Raw genomic sequence first — 17327 nt, 5'->3', positions numbered from 1 at the left:
GGGAGGGACCTAAGCTTCGCGGGTCCATAGTTCGGACCCGGCGAAGCCGGCGTGCGGTGCGCCACTCAAGCCGGGTATTCGGCTCTACTTGCTGTCTGTCTGTCTGTCTGTCTGTCTGTCTGTCTGTCTGTCTGTTCGCGATGCGCGGCCATGGTTCTCGATGTATCTGTTTCAAATTTGGTGGCCATAATGCAGGTACACCCCGATGAGATATATCAACACGTGCTCTCAGCGCGCAGCGCTGAACCGATTTTGGTTTTTTCTCTGGATCCACTGCCAGTAACTCTTCCTTATCTTCTCCAGTGTTTTCAGCGTTTATCTCCCTTCCTTCCTGTGGCGCGCGGATATTTCCGTTCCGTGACTATTTTTAGAAGGTCACTGCACTGTCCAGAACGCTGTCCTTGCACCCCTAAATTGTCCTCACTGTAAAAGTGCAAAGGTATATATATATACGGCTTCTGTGTGTATGTGTGTGTGTGTGTGTGTGTGTGTGTGTGTGTGTGTGTGTGTGTGTGTGTGTGTGTGTGTGTGTGTGTGTGTGTGTGTGTGGGCAACACCTGTGGATTGTAGAGTTCTGTTTGTGATGTGGTCTGGCGGCTTTTGTGTGTCTGTATGTTCTGGCCTTCCTTTGAGAAGCCCTAACAGTTTTAAAAAGGCTTAGAGATAAGCTCTACATTTCTCAATTCTCAATCGTCGACAGGGATGGGACTCGACATGATGTGATCAGGAATGGCATTATGGCTACTGAATCATTTTCGTGCTGTTCCCATTCCACGAATCTGGGAGGGACTTAAGCTTGGCGGGTCCATGGTTCGGTTCATTCAAATGTCTCGCGATCCACCCGGCCAAGCCGGGTATTCCTCTAGTATATAATTATATAGATTGCGTACAATACGAGATGAAATTTTTCGCAAACAAATACTTCTCTTATCTATAATGTCTGTGTGATAGAAGCATGAATACGGAAATACACGGTTTTGTGTTTAATGTTTATTTATCATTTATTATCTCACACAGATTCGCGGGACCCGCCACCACAGTGCAGGTGTTCAGTGTGTCTAAACCACGGCTACACGTCCACACAGAGGGGGAGGCGGTGTCAGAAACCGGATGTTGCTTTACCCAGATCGTCCTCCACCCGGTTCAGCTGGACGTGTTGCACCAGGATCAACCCCTTGTCTACCTGGCTGGAGCTCCTGGAACAGGAAAGACTCTGGTCCTAGTGCTGAGGGCGGTCAAGTGGCTTCACGACGGTCACCATGTCCACATTGTCAGTCTAATAGGAGGGCATTCTCTGGCAGCAGCTTACATGATAGATCACCAGGTGCGGCAGATGGCAGGCCCCCTCGCTCAGCACACGCTGCATCTTCACGTCACTGACGCCAGGGAGAAGGATCAAAGGAGGAACTCAGTGCAGTATCTGGTGACCAGGGTGGACAGCAGGGGCAGGCTCTTTGTCATCGCTGATGAATGTGATATTATCGATGATTTGTAAGTTGTTCTTCTTGAAACACATAATGGTTACGATAACTAAGTAAAAGTGCAATACCTTTCTCAAATTTGCAAACAAGCAATTGCGCTGCATACCCACAGTGAAGGACTATGCAATCGGCCAATCCCATCGCACACACACACACACACACACACACACACACACACACACACACATATACACACACACACACATACACACACATACTGACAAACTGAACAATCCATGGGAAGTGATCTTGTCCACAATTATATGTGCACGTTTGTAGTGCCCCATGCACTGCCATTTCTTATTCAGGCGGAAATGCAACCCCCAAATCACTATCTCTCTCTCTCTCTCTCTCTCTCTCTCTCTCTCTCTCTCTGTCTGTCTCTCTCTCTTTCTCTCGTTCTCTGTCTCTCTGTCTCTGTCTCTGTCTCTGTCTCTCTCTCTGTCTCTCTCTTTCTCTCTTTCTCTCAAGGTCACCGGCTGTGATCAACAGACGCAAGTGTTTGCTTCTCAAAAAACCCTTGTAATTTTGAGGTATCTACACCGAAATATGGATGCCACTGGACTACCAGGAGCTGATACAACGAATAATGTACATAGCTTTTCTTGAAATTGCTATCGAGATTTTCTCTGTAAATATAATTCACTAGGAAACACTAGACTGATAATTATTGTGATGCACACAAATTCGTGCGTAATGATGCGAATGATCCAGTGAGGTCAAGAACATAGGGTTTATAAGACTAAGAGTGTCCAGGAGAAATTATTTTTGCTTTCTTACATTCGAGGTTTTTCTTATCGGGAGACTCCGGATGAAAGAACTATGTTTCTCTCATCGGAGGAAAAACAAATGTCATCATATTTTTGGAAATGCATTGCATTATATGCCGTGTCATAACAATAGCTTGACATCCCATTTTGACACCATCCCATTTGGCCGCCATCCCAATTTTGATTTGTTCTTCTTGCCAAGCTTCACTTTACTACTATACTGCGTTATTCAACTAGGAAGACATTCCGTTTACGCGAAATCCCATTTTTGCCACAATCCAAATTGTCGCAAAATAGGGATGGCGGCGAAAAGGGATGACTGCAAAACGGCATGGCGACAAAATGGAATGTGGCGCTAGTGGTATGACACGGTGGTAAAATGACACTTGGCCTGTGAAATGTCGCAAACATGGGATGGGGGCGAAATGGGCTAACGGCGAAACGGGATTGCTCCAAAATAGGATGTGGAGCTAATGGTACATGACATGGTGGTAAAATGACACTTGGCCTGTAAAATGTCGCGAAAATGGGAGGGGGCGAAATGGGCTAACGGCGAAACGGGATTGCGCCAAAATAGGACGTGGAGCTCATGGTACATGCTATGGTGGTAAAATGACACTTGGCCTGTGAAATGTCGCAAAATGGGATGGGGGTGAAATGGGATAACGGCGAAACGGGACTAATAGATCCCTTGACTTTGGGGTAGCGCGACTCTGTTACTGCTAGCTTTCCACTGGGAGGAAGCGACCCGAATTTCCAAGCGATGGGACAAAAAAGTAATGACATTTTTTTTTCTATATAGATCCCTTCACTTTGGAGATGATGAGTTAAATATCGGGCGCATTTACGTGATTTGTAAAACATTTTACAAATCGCGGGGAGGGGTGTAGAATCAGAGTATAACGGCGTGTGTCTATCTGTCTGTGCATGTGTGCGAGTGGCGTCACTGATTCTGCAAAAAGCGTGCATGCCATGTGAGTGACATGTGCTTTTTGAGAGTGGATGCTAACCCTTACCCGAGACTGTATTATGAGCTATTTTACACTTTTTCTAATCTAAGTCTTAACTTGTTCTAAGTTGAAAAAGGGCTATCCCCCGAATAATGTAACAATTGTTACATTATTCGTTTTTGTTACATTATTCGTTGTGTCAGGAGGAGCTCAAGACATGTTGTGCACCCCCCTTTACCTAACACAGAATCAGTTTGTGGACAAATAGCGGCAATGGACAAACCTATGTATTTACCATCCGACTCACAGCCTGGCACAGTGACGCCGACATGACACAGAGTAGACAGGATCAGTGGAACAGAATCCTCGCCTTCACAACAGCGCCGCAACCAACAACGCCTGAATCAAAGGCTGAGGGAGGTAGGAGATAATGATCAGGATGAGTTTCCTCCCGACTTACAACAGCAAAATACTGAAATCAAAGAAACATTCCATTGCCGTGACACTGACAAACATACTCGTCAAGCAGACAAACACACTGTCGCAGCCCCCTGTCCTCAAACACGTGAAACTCGCCGTCAAAGCGGTGACATGAATGCAGCTCCACAAAGACCGAGGGTTGTGATGCGCAGTGTTGCAGCGGCTTGCAACCATGAAGCTCGTGGCAAGGAGACCCAACTTGACGACCACATGCCAATAGCAGACAAAGCCATGCAGCCAACAGGCAGTGGAACGTAGGCCGACGAATGTGTCAGATTATGGAGGAATTGGTGAGAGAGAGAGAGAGAGAGAGAGAGAGAGAGAGAGAGAGAGAGAGAGAGAGAGAGAGAGAGAGAGAGAGAGAGAGAGAGAGAGAGAGAGAGAGAGAGAGAGAGAGAGAGAGAGAGAGAGAGAGAGAGAGAGAGAGAGAGAGAGAGAGAGAGAGAGAGAGAGAGAGAGAGAGAGAGAGAGAGAGAGAGAGAGAGAGAGAGAGAGAGAGAGAGAGAGAGAGAGAGAGAGAGAGAGAGAGAGAGAGAGAGAGAGAGAGAGAGAGAGAGAGAGAGAGAGAGAGAGAGAGAGAGAGAGAGAGAGAGAGAGAGAGAGAGAGAGAGAGAGAGAGAGAGAGAGAGAGAGAGAGAGAGAGAGAGAGAGAGAGAGAGAGAGAGAGAGAGAGAGAGAGAGAGAGAGAGAGAGAGAGAGAGAGAGAGAGAGAGAGAGAGAGAGAGAGAGAGAGAGAGAGAGAGAGAGAGAGAGAGAGAGAGAGACAGAGAGAGAGAGAGAGAGAGAGAGAGAGAGAGAGAGAGAGAGAGAGAGAGAGAGAGAGAGAGAGAGAGAGAGAACTTTGAACTTTATTACAGGAAAGATAGCAAACTTTGAACTTGATTACAGGAAAGATAGCATTAGGTCCGTAGGACCTTTCTTACAGCTAGTCCTGATCTAAGCAAAATGGTTATAATCGAAATGGGAATACATAGGAACAAACTTTTTATGATGAAACGCAGACACACGCAATAATAGTAATATAAGAATAAGATCATTTTTTATCGACATGTGATATACAGATATACAACCATACATTATCAGAACACACACACACACATATATATACACGCACACGCACACGCACACACACACACAAGATCAACTAACTTATAAGGCAAGCCAACATAACACGACACACTAACCAAATAAAGGATCAGGTAGCAAAGTTAAAAAAAAAAAAAAAAAATTAAAAAAAAAAAAAAAAAAAAACAAAAAAAAAAAAAAACCCGTTCATGACCCAATATATACCATCTTAGATTATGAAGGAATCACCATGCCAATATAAAATGCAGTAATACTATCTTAGATACTAGAAGGAGTAATACACGAGAATGTATTCTTATCACACCAAGTTGACGCAAGACACATACATGCACATTTTCAGAAGGATAAAAGGCACACATACGTTTGAGCAACCAGGCACATTACATTAAAGTGATGTTTGAATGTATTTTTGCAGATGTGTTTTGAATGTTTTAAGGTTACTGGTCGATTTTAAGCATGTAGGTAGGGAGTTCCAGACATAAGCTCCCGAGTATGAAAGACTAGTTTTAAATATGTCAATGCGTGGCTTCGGGCAGGCCAGATTATGCTTGAAAGTGGAATACCGAGAAGGTGTTGATTGAAACAAGTGAGTTAGATATTCGGGTGCTTGGTCATGTAGGATCTTGTGCATGAAAACTGATTTATTAAATAAAAGCTGTTGTTTAAGTTGAGGTATATTGAGGGCTGTCAGTTTTGCGTCAGTAGTTAGTGATGGGTCAGGCAGAATGAGTTTAGCTGACCTACGATGACGAGAATTTATAGTTTTGAATAATGCATCACTACAGCCATCCCAGATGACAGAGGCATAATCAATGTGAGGTTTGATGTGGGCGTTGTAGAACATTTTTCGGGCGTCTAAAGTTATGACTGACTGAAGTTTTGAAAGTAGGAATAAATTTCTTGAAACGCGTTTACACAGATGTTCAATGTGGGAATGCCACCTAAGCTTATCATCGATAATCACGCCTAGCAGTTTGTGTTCGCTAACCTTTTCTATTGAGTTTCTGTTGATGGTGAGATCTAGTGAGAGGGGGAACAACTGATGCTTCTGGCGCGTTGTAATTACCATTGATTTAGATTTCAGAGGGTTTAGGACCATGTTGTTTTCAGAGCACCATTGTGAGATGTCTCTAAGGGTGTGCTGAAGAGATTGTTGAATATTTTCAAGACGTCTATTTTGTGTCCGTAGTGTTGTGTCATCAGCGAGCATGTGGCATTCTACTGAGTTGTCAGAGAAGTGAAGTGGAAGGTCATTAACGTAAATACAGAAAAGAATAGGACCTAAGACAGAGCCCTGGGGTACTCCATATAACACGGACTCCTCTCTTGAGTACGCACCATGTACATAGACTTGTTGCGATCGGTTTTCAAGGAAAGACTGAAAGAAAGACAGAGAGTCAGATCCATTGAGATATAGTGATAATTTGTTGAGGAGAATTTTATGATCAACGAGGTCAAAGGCCTTAGAAAAATCTAAGTATACGACCCCAGAGAGCTGGGAGGAATTTATGGCTGACAGACATTTGTCTGTCAAAAGCGAGAGCGCAGTAGAACATGAGTGGTTACTGCGGAAACCAGACTGCAAGGGGTGGAAAAGTGCCAAACGGTCCATGTATTTTGTGAGATTAATGTGAATATGTCTTTCAAGAAGCTTTGATAGTACTGAGAGTAAGGAAATAGGGCGGTAGTTGCTAATATCAGAAGTGTTTTTGGATTTGGGGAGAGGAATAACTTTAGCTTTCTTTAGTGCTTGCGGAAAGGTGTTGCGCTGTATGCAGAGATTAAAGATATATGTGAGAGAGTCAACTGTGTAAGGAAGGGAGAGTTTTAATAAGTGGTTGCTGATTTCATCAGGTCCTGAAGATTTTTTGTTCTGAAGTTGTGAAATCAGTCGTCCTAATTCGTGCACTGCAATGGGTGGGATTTGAAAGGGTGCTTTATTCGCCGTCTTTTGTTTGCAGTAGAGGGATAGATTGTCAGAGTTGTTGGGAGAGGCATTGTCAGGGTTGCTAAGAGAGGTAGCTACAGACGAAAAGTGAGAGTTAAAGATGTCTGGCGTTAAGTGACGGGGGATCTGGGTGGAGTTAGAGGTGGAACCTCTGATGAGTGAATTTAGTGCACGCCAGATCTGCGAGATATCCCGGTTATTCTCAACGAGTTTATTAAAGTAAGCTTTCTTTGAGTCACGAACCATGTTTTTTAACCTATTTCTAGCTGTTTTATAATCTTGGAATTGTTTAGCTTTTTTTTAACTGGTCACGCTGATCCATGGCTTCAGTTATTTTATTGGACATCCAGGGTGGAAGTTTAGGATGTTTTACTCTCATTTTCTTTATAGGTGCGTGCTTGTTTATTATAGGTAGTAGGGTGTCATACCAACATTCTAATGCTTGATCAGGGACCGTGTGGTTGAAAACTTGGTCAAATCGTGCTACGTTGAGATCGGACAGGAAGGAATCACGATCAAAATTTTTAAAGGATCGAAAAGATATGACTGTGTGACCTTTATGATTTGATTTTGGCATTTTAGTGGTTTTAGTACAGAATATTGGAGAATGATCACTAATGCTAAGATCTGCGAGTGAAGCATTTAGTACTGAGGAGTGGTTGTTTGAGTAGATGTGATCAAGCAAAGTAGATGAAGTTTCTGTGACTCTAGTAGGTAAAGTTATAAGCTGCTTGAAACCTAGTGATGATACAATCCCATCCCATCGAGGCTGAGGTTTTAATAAGTCAATATTAAAGTCCCCGAGTAACAGGATGTCTGCGTGAGGTTTACATTTATACACTGTATCTATCATCTCGATAAGGTCATCGTACCCGTCACCAATGGCAGAAGGGTTTCTGTAAAGAAAACAAACAAGAGTAGAAGGGGCTGTTTCCTTTAGTTTAAACTCTAGCCACATGCATTCAATGTCTTTGTGTTCTAAGTCAGGTCTTCTACGCGTGTATTGAACAATGGAAGAGTGGATGTAAGCAGCGATGCCATTTTCACCCGTACGACGGGAATCACGACGTATGACGTCATACTCAGGGATACGGATGCGGGTATCGGGGATGCTGTCGTGTAAGCGTGATTCGGTGATGCCGTATAAGTGGTACACGGGGGTTGCGCTGTGTAGAAAATTGCATATGTCTTGTACTTTGGCATCTAGATGGTAAACATTTAAATGACCAACATGCAGCATTATCAAACACAAGAAGAAGGAATACACGAAAACTTCAAACAAAGAATTAAAGCAAATAAGCAAGAACAACTCAAGAAATACGGCAGCAGCTAATTAAAATCATTAGCAATGGCTGTCGGTAAAAACATAATAAAACATTCAGCGTGCAAGTGTAACTAATAAAGGCACTTTGATCGCTATGGTCACACGGTCACACGGGTCCGACCAAGTCAATTAAAACACAATGGTCACTCAAAGTCAGTGGGTCCGATCAAGTCAAAATAAAACACAATGGTTACCATCAGTGTTCACGAGGAGAACTGAATTACCATGTAATATAGTCCATTGTGGAGTTCAAAATAGATACCGGTAAGCACATGAGGCAGACGAACAATATCCTTAAAATAAGTTCACTCCAGAAATTAAACTTGCAATTTTCACGAAGGAAGACAATTTAGTCACTTTGCACTAGGAATTACGCACGGCCAAGGTACGTACGAACAGACACACATTCATGATGAACTGCTATTTCGTAAACACTCATACATAGACACACACAATCACACACACACGCACACACATACACGCACAACACCCACAATTAACATAACGCTTGTGCCCTCAGTAAGGACATCAGCATGGGAAGGAGAGCGGGACCATTGAATGACGGATGGGGAGGAGTGGGGTAATAATCTCTTCTGGGTGGAGACTGGGCAATGGGGTAACAAGCAGAGATCGGCCAATCAGGCTGATTGCGGCCGGACTGGAGACGGTCACGTGGATTGGAAGAGCCCCGCTGTGGCGATGGCTGGACCTGATTGGGGCGAGAGGACCAGGTAGAGTGGTTACCGGGGAGGAGATGGTCACGAAGGTAGGGAGGGTTGACCTGAGTGGGGCGAGAAGACCAGGCAGAGTGGTTGCCGGGGAGGAGATGGTCACGTGGGTTGGGAGGGTTGACCTGGTTGGGGTGAGAGGACCAGGCCGAGCGGTCTCTGGGAGGACCGGCTGACCGGCCAGGCGAGTCTGTACTGCCCAGCGGGACACTTGTTGGGGTGGGGAGTAGAGGGTTACCACGCTTGGGACGGCTATCGTGTACTGCTTGAGCATAGGAAGGTCGGACTGGGGAGTTGTTGTTATGGAGACCGGAGGGCTGGCCAGACCTGTCATTACGGTCGGTGGTGTGAGGAGAAGGAACAGCAGCCTGGATGTTCATGGTCAACTTTGCCAGACCATGGGGAGTACTGGGGTGAAGATTGTCGTGGTACAACGCCTTTTTAGGCAGGTCCTTGGCAGTGCGGAAGGTGCAGGTGTTTTCGATGAGATCAACGCCCTCACTCTCACACATCTCCGCAAGATGCATGTTGGATTCGACCACTGTTTTGCACAGGGAATTACTCTTGCGGAGAAGGGGGAGAATGGAGGAAAAGGCTAGGCGGGCGTTGGGAAAAACTTTTCTAAGCCACTTTTTTAGTTCCAACCACCTGCTGCCGGTGACAACGTCGGTGAGGCAGGTGTTCACGCCTACGTGGACTACGATCTGCTGCACTTCTTTGTTGACTGGGATGTAGCGCAGCCAGTGCAGCAGATCGTCGACCGTGATGCCCGACACGCTGATCTTCTGGCCCTGGTTGTATGGGAACACTAGGTCAGGCCGAATGAAGCGGTACACTGAGTCTCCTAGCAGGACATGGGTTTTTCCGGTCTGAACCCGCGCGTCAGACAGCTCAGTACGGGGGTCACGGGTGGAACTGGCTTCACTTGGGTTATCTGTGGGGCTTTGAGGGGAACGATTTGCGGGTGATGAGAGAGAATGACTAGAGTGCGCATGGGGTGAGAGAGGTTGGGCTGGGGGCGGTGGGGGTGAGTTCAAGAGTGGGGGATGGGCGGTCTGACTGGCCACTGTTTTCCCTTGTTTAGCAGCACCAGCAGTTGACTTGTTGAGTTTCTTATGCAGATCAGAGATCTGCGACTGTAAGTCTTTGTTTTTTGACTTCAGGCTTTTGTTGTCACTTTCGACTGCCTCGACCCTACTGGTTAGGGACCGGACAGTTTCCTCGAGCTTGGTGCATTTTGTCTTGAAGTGAAGTTTTAAGGAATTGGTCACTTGGGCTTTCGCGTCCCCCAGCAGGCCAACGATAGTGTTGTTGGACTGTGCTTGGTGAGCTTGCAGACTGTCGACGCTGCGGTGTAGGGTCTTTAGGCCCTGCTTGGCCTGGGACAGCGTCAGCGGACTGGAACGTGACGCGGCTCTGACAGCGCGGCGATGTTTGCGACGAGCGGGAGAAGGGGCGTAGGCATGACCGGACTCGAGGTCAGACCACTCCTCGTCGTCACCGCTACACTCCGAGTCACGGGCAGGAGGGTCAGTGACGTCACTGACTGGCAGGGGGGAGAGGGAGCCAGCAGATGAGGAGGCAGGGGCACTAGCGGTGGGAGCGAGTGTGGAAGTAGTAGTGATGTTGGGAGGGATGTGTGCGGAAGTAGTAGCGACGTGGGTGGCTGGGGTAAGGATGATGGTGGTGGATATGGGGGGGAAGGATAGAGTGACAGTAGGGGGCGTGAAAGATGATGGGGTGGTTGAGGCAGGTGGGGAAGATGGGGTGGGAGAGATAGGACTGGGTTGCACCGTGCTATCTAACTCCCGATCTGTGCTGATAGGCGCAGAGCCGTAAATCTGGACAGGCAGGGGAGGCGTGTCAGGGCTGACCGGCACTTCCTGCTCAGTGGCTCTGGAACGCAGGCGCTCAGAGCGACGACTCATGGAGTCCGAAAGAGGTTTAGCTGACGTAGATTTGGGAGCCGGAAGTGCCAGCATAAACGACGAGCGACGGGTGTCGTCGGATGAGAGCTCAGTTGGTGCAGATGGGGGCGGGGCCAGAAGCGCTGTTAGTGTGGAGGGTTGTCTGAGCAGCGGGTTGTCGGTGGTGCTGTCGAACAGGGCGCTGAGGCAGGCGATCATGGCGTCGTATTCCTGACGCTTCCACGTCTGACACTGCTTGCCTTGTACCATGACGGTGCCCGTGGTATAGTACAGCGTGATAGTGATGCATTTCTTCACCTTTTTGCCGTTATCATCCAGTTCTCTGCGTAGTTGGATGATAGAGGTAAAGAGCTGTTGAGGTAGTTGGGTGGGGATGTTGTCGATGTTGGAGAAGGTTTCATGCGAGACGTCAATCTCCTTTACCGTCAGTCTGCCATCCAGCCGTATCTGCTGTCGATCGAGCCAGGTGACAGTGTCCCCGTGGATGGTCCGATCAACAGCGTATCGCCTGTACAGGAGGCAGCGCGTGGTGGGGACCAGGGCTGAGGTGCACGAAGCCAAAGTGGGTGACAACCAATGGGAGATCTGCCCAAGTCGGTCCGCTCCCTCCCGGTCGGGGTGCACGAAGCTTTTTTCCCAGGGTTGCGTACCGAATGGGAGGCTCCCGTTTGGACCAGCTAGCTAGCAGCCCCACTCAAAGAAGTTGGCACCCAAAAAAATGGCGACCGCCTTTTTCGAAATGACATTTTCGGAGATTTTACAAAAACAACGCCCAAACGAAAAGGTAGAATGGTGCCTTCCGTTCGATTTCAAGTCATGCTTTTCACATTTCCAAGCAAGATAACCGCTGAGAGTGCAGAAACGCCGCTGTTCGACTTTGAAATCTCGAATCGCAGACGACCTTCGCTTTCACAGTACAATCATAGCAGGTGAGGCAGTGTTACTCATTTCGATCAGCTCGTTTTCGTATTTTTTGTGCAGTACGATCATCTAGAATTATTGGAATCAAAGCAGGAATGACTAAGGCATGCAAATGCGTTGATTTTGTCGAAAGCTGTACAGTAGTTAGCTAGATTCTTTCTGTTGAGTTTGTTTGTATGACTGAATTTCGTCTTCAAAATCTTACCACTGCTGTGATTTTCATTGTTTGTTTAGCTCATCGGCAGGAAAATCGTCAGGCAAAATATCAATCTGTTGAATGATAACGTTAAGATAAGGGATGTTCAAACATGTATCTGCTTGTAAACACAAGCGCAAGGCCAGATCTATCTGCTTCATTGACTGCCAGATTTTCATTGAATCTTCAAACTGACTCGTTTGCAGACTCTCAAATTAGATCCAGTGTTTGTATTCTTAGATTCATGATTGACCATTCAGGCTGTTTACGATGATGACGTGTTTGTTTATGCTGATGCAATCTGCAGATCAAAGGGGACTGACCACAGGCTGGCCCAGTGATCAATACAACTTGTGTTTACCACTCAACATTTCCTTCCACCTATAACTCAAGGGCAAACATAAAGGTACATGCTTGTGGATTCATTATGCAATTCATGTCTGTGAATATCAAGATAGTTGTGAGCTTTAACTTATTATGCTTATTAATATCAGCACCATCCTCACCCCATAACACTCTCATGTCCAACTAGCACTGTAACCAACCTTCAACCCTGCCCCCACCCCCTATCCTTGCCCCCTCTCTGCATATTTATGTTCAATTTTTCAGAATGACCTTGTTATCACTCCAGCGTCTGACCATGGAGTCTACAGGCCATAGTCTCAGATGTGATGGGATCAAGAGGATGCCACAATGATCAAGGTAACTTTGCAAATACTCAAACAGATCTAAATGCAGAAGGTGATCCACAAACATGTTTGCTTAAACATTACAAGGTTACACCCAGAACAACAGCTGGCCTTAGTTGCTTATTAACTGCAAGCAACAAAGACCCTCTCCCCCTCCCCTCTTCCACCTGCAACATATATTTTCATATCCATATCCAACTTTTCCATTGCCTCTTATGTTGTATAACTGTTGATATACAGTAACAAGGTTTTGTTTCCAATCAATGGCTCTGCCTCTTATGTTGTATAACTGTTGATATTTAACAGTAACAAGGTTTTGTTTCCAATCAATGGCTCTGCATTTACCCTGTACACACACACACACACACACACACACACACACACACACACACACACACACACACACACACACAAATATATTCACAATCTCTCTCTCCCTGTTTTAAATTCAGTCATTTGAATCACTAACACTTAACTGGGGTTCAGTTACTGAATCTGTGATAGTGTTATTTGGAGTAAGATTATTGACTTTTTTGCTGCGCCTGTTCTTACTGTTTTTCCTATCCATATAATTCGTTTTGTCCATTAAAATGCCTGTTTTTGTTTTAATCAATACAGTAGGTGTCCATATAGTTTACGCCTGAGATGTGATGGGACCAAAAGGTTTCCAGAATGAAACAGGTAACTTTTTTTTGTTTACCTGATCTTTGTCATGCAGAAGTTGGTTCACATTATACATTGCAGTGTTGTTGTCTTCCAAATACATTAAACATTGTACCAACCTCCCCCGGTTCCCCAACTAACCTTCTCACATCCAACCCCCCCCCCCCCCCACCCACCCACCCCACCCCGTCCACCCCCCCCCCCCAACTCATTAGATCACGAACACCACACTAATAAAATAATAAAATCATATATACTGATGCTGCTGCTAAAAATTGTTGTGACTTGTTCTTCCTCTGTGTGTATGTTTTGTGTTTCCACAGAATGCAGTTCTTCCATGCGCCTCAACGTCTATAGATCTATGGAGTCTACAACATTGTCCGAGATGTGATTTGAGCCACAGCATGTCAGAATGATCAAGGTAACTGTTTAAACACATATAGCTGATCAAACTGAAGAATTCAAACACACAGTTTCAGTGGTTTTTTTAATGCATTAAACATTGCAACAGTCAGGGGCTTTCTCTCAATAAAGATTGTGAGGTTTTCTTTGCAAGTTGTTTCGCTATGCAGAGTGTGATGTTTTTGTTTGTTTGCTGTACTAAATGAAGATGCACAGATAAAAGAAAGTCTTGCATGTAGAGGAAGGAATATGTTTTTGGTTTTTGACAAGACAAATTTTACTCATTAGAGCTTAAGTATAAATTCCTTACATTTTGAACCAAAATGTCAGACATCACAGATCTCTCAAATTAAAAAAAAATGAGGGCATCATTCTGACTTGAACATAGACCACACATTTGATAGCCTGGTTATGTTCTGTGTATAGTGAAAACATTTCGCTTAATGAATTTCACATGTTGACACCAGTGCCTAGTAGGAAATGAATCGCACATCCTCCAATCTCCACCAAAAGAAGTCAGACGTATGTGCCCATGTTAAAATAAAGTTTTATTTTTTCCATGTAAAAACCTGGACAAACATGACAATGTGGTGTCTGATATACTGGGTAATATGATGAGGAACGTACCTTTAAAGGCCCAGTCCTTATTGTGAAAGCAGTTCTGCTCAGCTGGAATTTGGTGAATTTGTTTTTTTTTACAAGTTTTTTGTTAATGAAGTGAATTCGCAAAAAAAAAAAAATAAAGGATAACAATTTGTTGTGCACACAAAGCATTCACTGATTCGGGCTGTTGAATTTTGTCATGTGTCTTGGGAAAGGGGAAGTCTTATTCTACGTAAAAGCATCGCCAGGTTTGGGTTGAGCCAAATTGTTTGCATGGAATGGACTGTGCCTTTTAAGGACGCATGGATTTTTCATCTATTCAATTGCAGGATAACAACACAACACCGAATAGTTTCTAAGCTATTATTTCTTTTCCTTTCTCGAGTCCCACGAAGTTCCCAATGCTAGGGCATACTTTTGTATAGAAGCTGTTCGTGGAAATGTCATGTAAGTTTTTACACTGGCGAACATGAATTTTTCAGACTGGCTAAAATGAAAGAAGTATGCATTCTTGTGTTTTGTTTCTGCAAGCGGTATCATTTTCCTAATGTTATCTGATTTTGATCTCTTACAGTTTTTACCGCTAGGATATGTACAATGGGCTAATTAAACATATACGCCAGCCCACATTGCAGAACAGGATATGAACAAGGTATGTAGCGCTGTTTGTATCATTCGTTTAAATTCAAAAATCAGACTAATTTGCCTTTTTTGGCATTATGCATAAGAAAATTCATCTTTATTTTTTGCAATGCTGACTGCAATTCTGTGTGTGTGTGTGTGTATGTGTGTGTGTGTGTGTGTGTCTGTGTGTGTGTGTGTGTGTGTGTGTGTGTGTGTGTGTGTGTGTGTGTGTGTGTGTGTGTGTGTGTGTGTGTTTACTGATATATTGTAATTTATTAATCGGCTGAAGACGACACAGTTTCCAACTCCCCAGTGAGACTTCTTGAGTCAGTTGCATGCATGATAGCTAACTGAGGTGTCTGCAAGAAAGTAAGGGTATTTCGTATACTTCATACTTGGTGTACATTAATTTCAGCTTCGGCATGACTAGTCCCGAAAGATGCTATTTTGTAGGTGAAATGGTTTGACTTTGGTTGTCTTTCGAAAAAGAATCCAAATTCGGGGATGGACTCAACAGTTCGAGGTTTAAAATGGAGCGGTACACTAAAGAACCCGATTTAATTCTTCAAGATTGATATTTTTGGGGTTATTTGAAGGACGTAGTATACCATAAACAACCTTAGACAATCAGTGACTTGAGTACAGCCATTACAGGCAGGAGGAGGGCATCCCCATAGACGATTGCGTTCCTGTCATCGGTTAATTTTGCGCAAGTGTGACTCTACCATGAAGGGGTCATTTTTCCAGTCAATCGTGTTCGGCGAATATCTTCATGGTTGTTGTGCATGAATTTCACTTTGTTCATCACCATTCCACGAAGTTTCCTGTTTGTAGGTTTCATGGTCCGAGTTTTTAGCTTCTTTCAAAAGTGTTCCAAAGTACCCCTCCATTTAACATGTAAACTCACAACTTTCTTGACCTTCGTCATGCATAAGCTGTAGTTAATAAACACCAAATGATAACTAATTCGGTCAACGGATGTAGAAATTATAAAAACAAAAATTGGGTTGAATTTTGTGTGTGTCACCATCTATGTTTGTATTTTTGCAGGCAGGCAGGGGTGGAGTTGTGATGATGCGGCGCCGGTTGACTGAAGACACACGAACCAGCATTTTTCGGAAGTGTTTGGATCACAAATCAACATTATTTCACATTGGCGGCAGACATTCGAGTATATATTCTCAGCTCAGACGTGTGCTTTGAATTCGGATGTTTAAGAACAAGAGACAAACTTGAATAAAGCTTTACGAAGTACATGATTGTAACTGGAGCAAAAGTGTGTGTGTGTATGTGTGTGTGTGTGTGTGTGTGTGTGTGTGTGTGTGTGTGTGTGTGTGTGTGTGTGTGTGAAGTGCAACAGTTAACAATGACGATGAGACAGAATGCTAAAGCACAGATCCTTTTATTTAACAATCTATATCGTCCTCCTTTTTTTGTTAATTGTTGCTGTGTTGACAAACGTTCTCCGAGCAAACGTCTATCTAATGTTTTTGTCATCACATTGAAAGAATTTTTTCTGAGTAGAATGAAGCTGAATTAAAATTTAAAGAAAAAAAAGACCCATTACTCAAAACGTTAAGAAACAGGATGATTTTGGTTCGGTCGTAGACCTAAAAGCATTACCGAGGGATTCATTCGAGGCCAGTGTATCAGTGCACATTGAAAATCTGTGAAACCTCAGATATAACTTTATAAAACAAACAGAATTTTGATAAAAATAACCAAAATTCACAGTAGCTTTTGTTTTGTTTTGCATCTCCCTCTTCACCCAACGCCAACCCTAATTGATGTGCCCTAAAAGCGCTCAAAAACAGACACACGTTTTAACTTAGTTTTTCGCCTCAGTGCTTATCCACATTTACAAATATTGTATCATTTATTTTTGGTCACTGCCCGTCCCTTTTCTGATAATTATAGTCAAGTTTTCTTTAATTTCCCTTGGATTCCCGATGGCTCTACGGTAAACACCATGATCAGCGCATGCGCACTAAGGCCACTAAAGTCACTTTCCCGAATCTATTTATAACCTCCGACACAGTTGGGTAAATGACCGAGACGGCTTCGTGCACCGCGACCAAGTGGGAGGGAGAGACCCAAGTCGGTTAGCCCCCAAGAAGGTGACAACTCTCACCAAGTTACCACCCAATGGTTGTCACCCGCTTCGATCTTCGTGCACCTCAGCCCAGGTCACTGGGGACCCAGAATGAGAGCTGCTTGGGGTCGAGTTTTACGTCGAGCAGCGGGTCCCACTTAAACGTGAGGGTGTTCAAGTCCATTGTGAGTTCTGCCCTCCTTGTGTTTTGTCAGAGGAGGGCAGAGTTGTTGATGTTGTAGGCTGAAGATGTAGCAGTAGCACACACATAGACGCACGCACACATGGCCTTGTGCGTTGGAGGAAAAGTTACGTCATTGTAGAGTCTGGCCAAATTGCCGACTGATGACGTAGAGGATATCGGCTGGGACCGCAGGGCTGGCTGCCCAGCGATCAGTAATCACGCCACAGCTGGGGAGATGATCACTGGAGCATGACGACA

General features: G+C 44.6%; 1 protein-coding gene and 1 long non-coding RNA gene across 3 annotated transcripts in view; both read left to right on the top strand.

Annotated features, from left to right (window-relative positions):
• Positions 1–17327, top strand: part of LOC138973952 (uncharacterized) — a 38921-nt gene that overhangs the window by 13936 nt on the left and 7658 nt on the right. The window contains exon 5 of the mRNA XM_070346651.1: positions 1018–1491. Coding sequence (XP_070202752.1) covers positions 1018–1491 — 474 coding nt within the window. The remainder of the gene's footprint in view (positions 1–1017; positions 1492–17327) is intronic.
• On the top strand, positions 13698–15997 carry LOC138973955 (uncharacterized). Of its 2 annotated transcripts, none has more exons than XR_011458234.1 (3): positions 13698–14245; positions 14744–14821; positions 15844–15997. It is a non-coding gene; the product is annotated as an uncharacterized lncRNA (long non-coding RNA). The 2 variants fall into 2 exon arrangements; XR_011458235.1 differs by lacking the exon at positions 13698–14245 and adding an exon at positions 14429–14616.

This window comes from Littorina saxatilis, linkage group LG8 (genome assembly GCF_037325665.1).
Source record: "Littorina saxatilis isolate snail1 linkage group LG8, US_GU_Lsax_2.0, whole genome shotgun sequence".
Taxonomy (NCBI): Eukaryota; Metazoa; Mollusca; class Gastropoda; order Littorinimorpha; family Littorinidae; genus Littorina; species Littorina saxatilis.
This window is presented reverse-complemented; position numbering and strand designations above follow the sequence as displayed.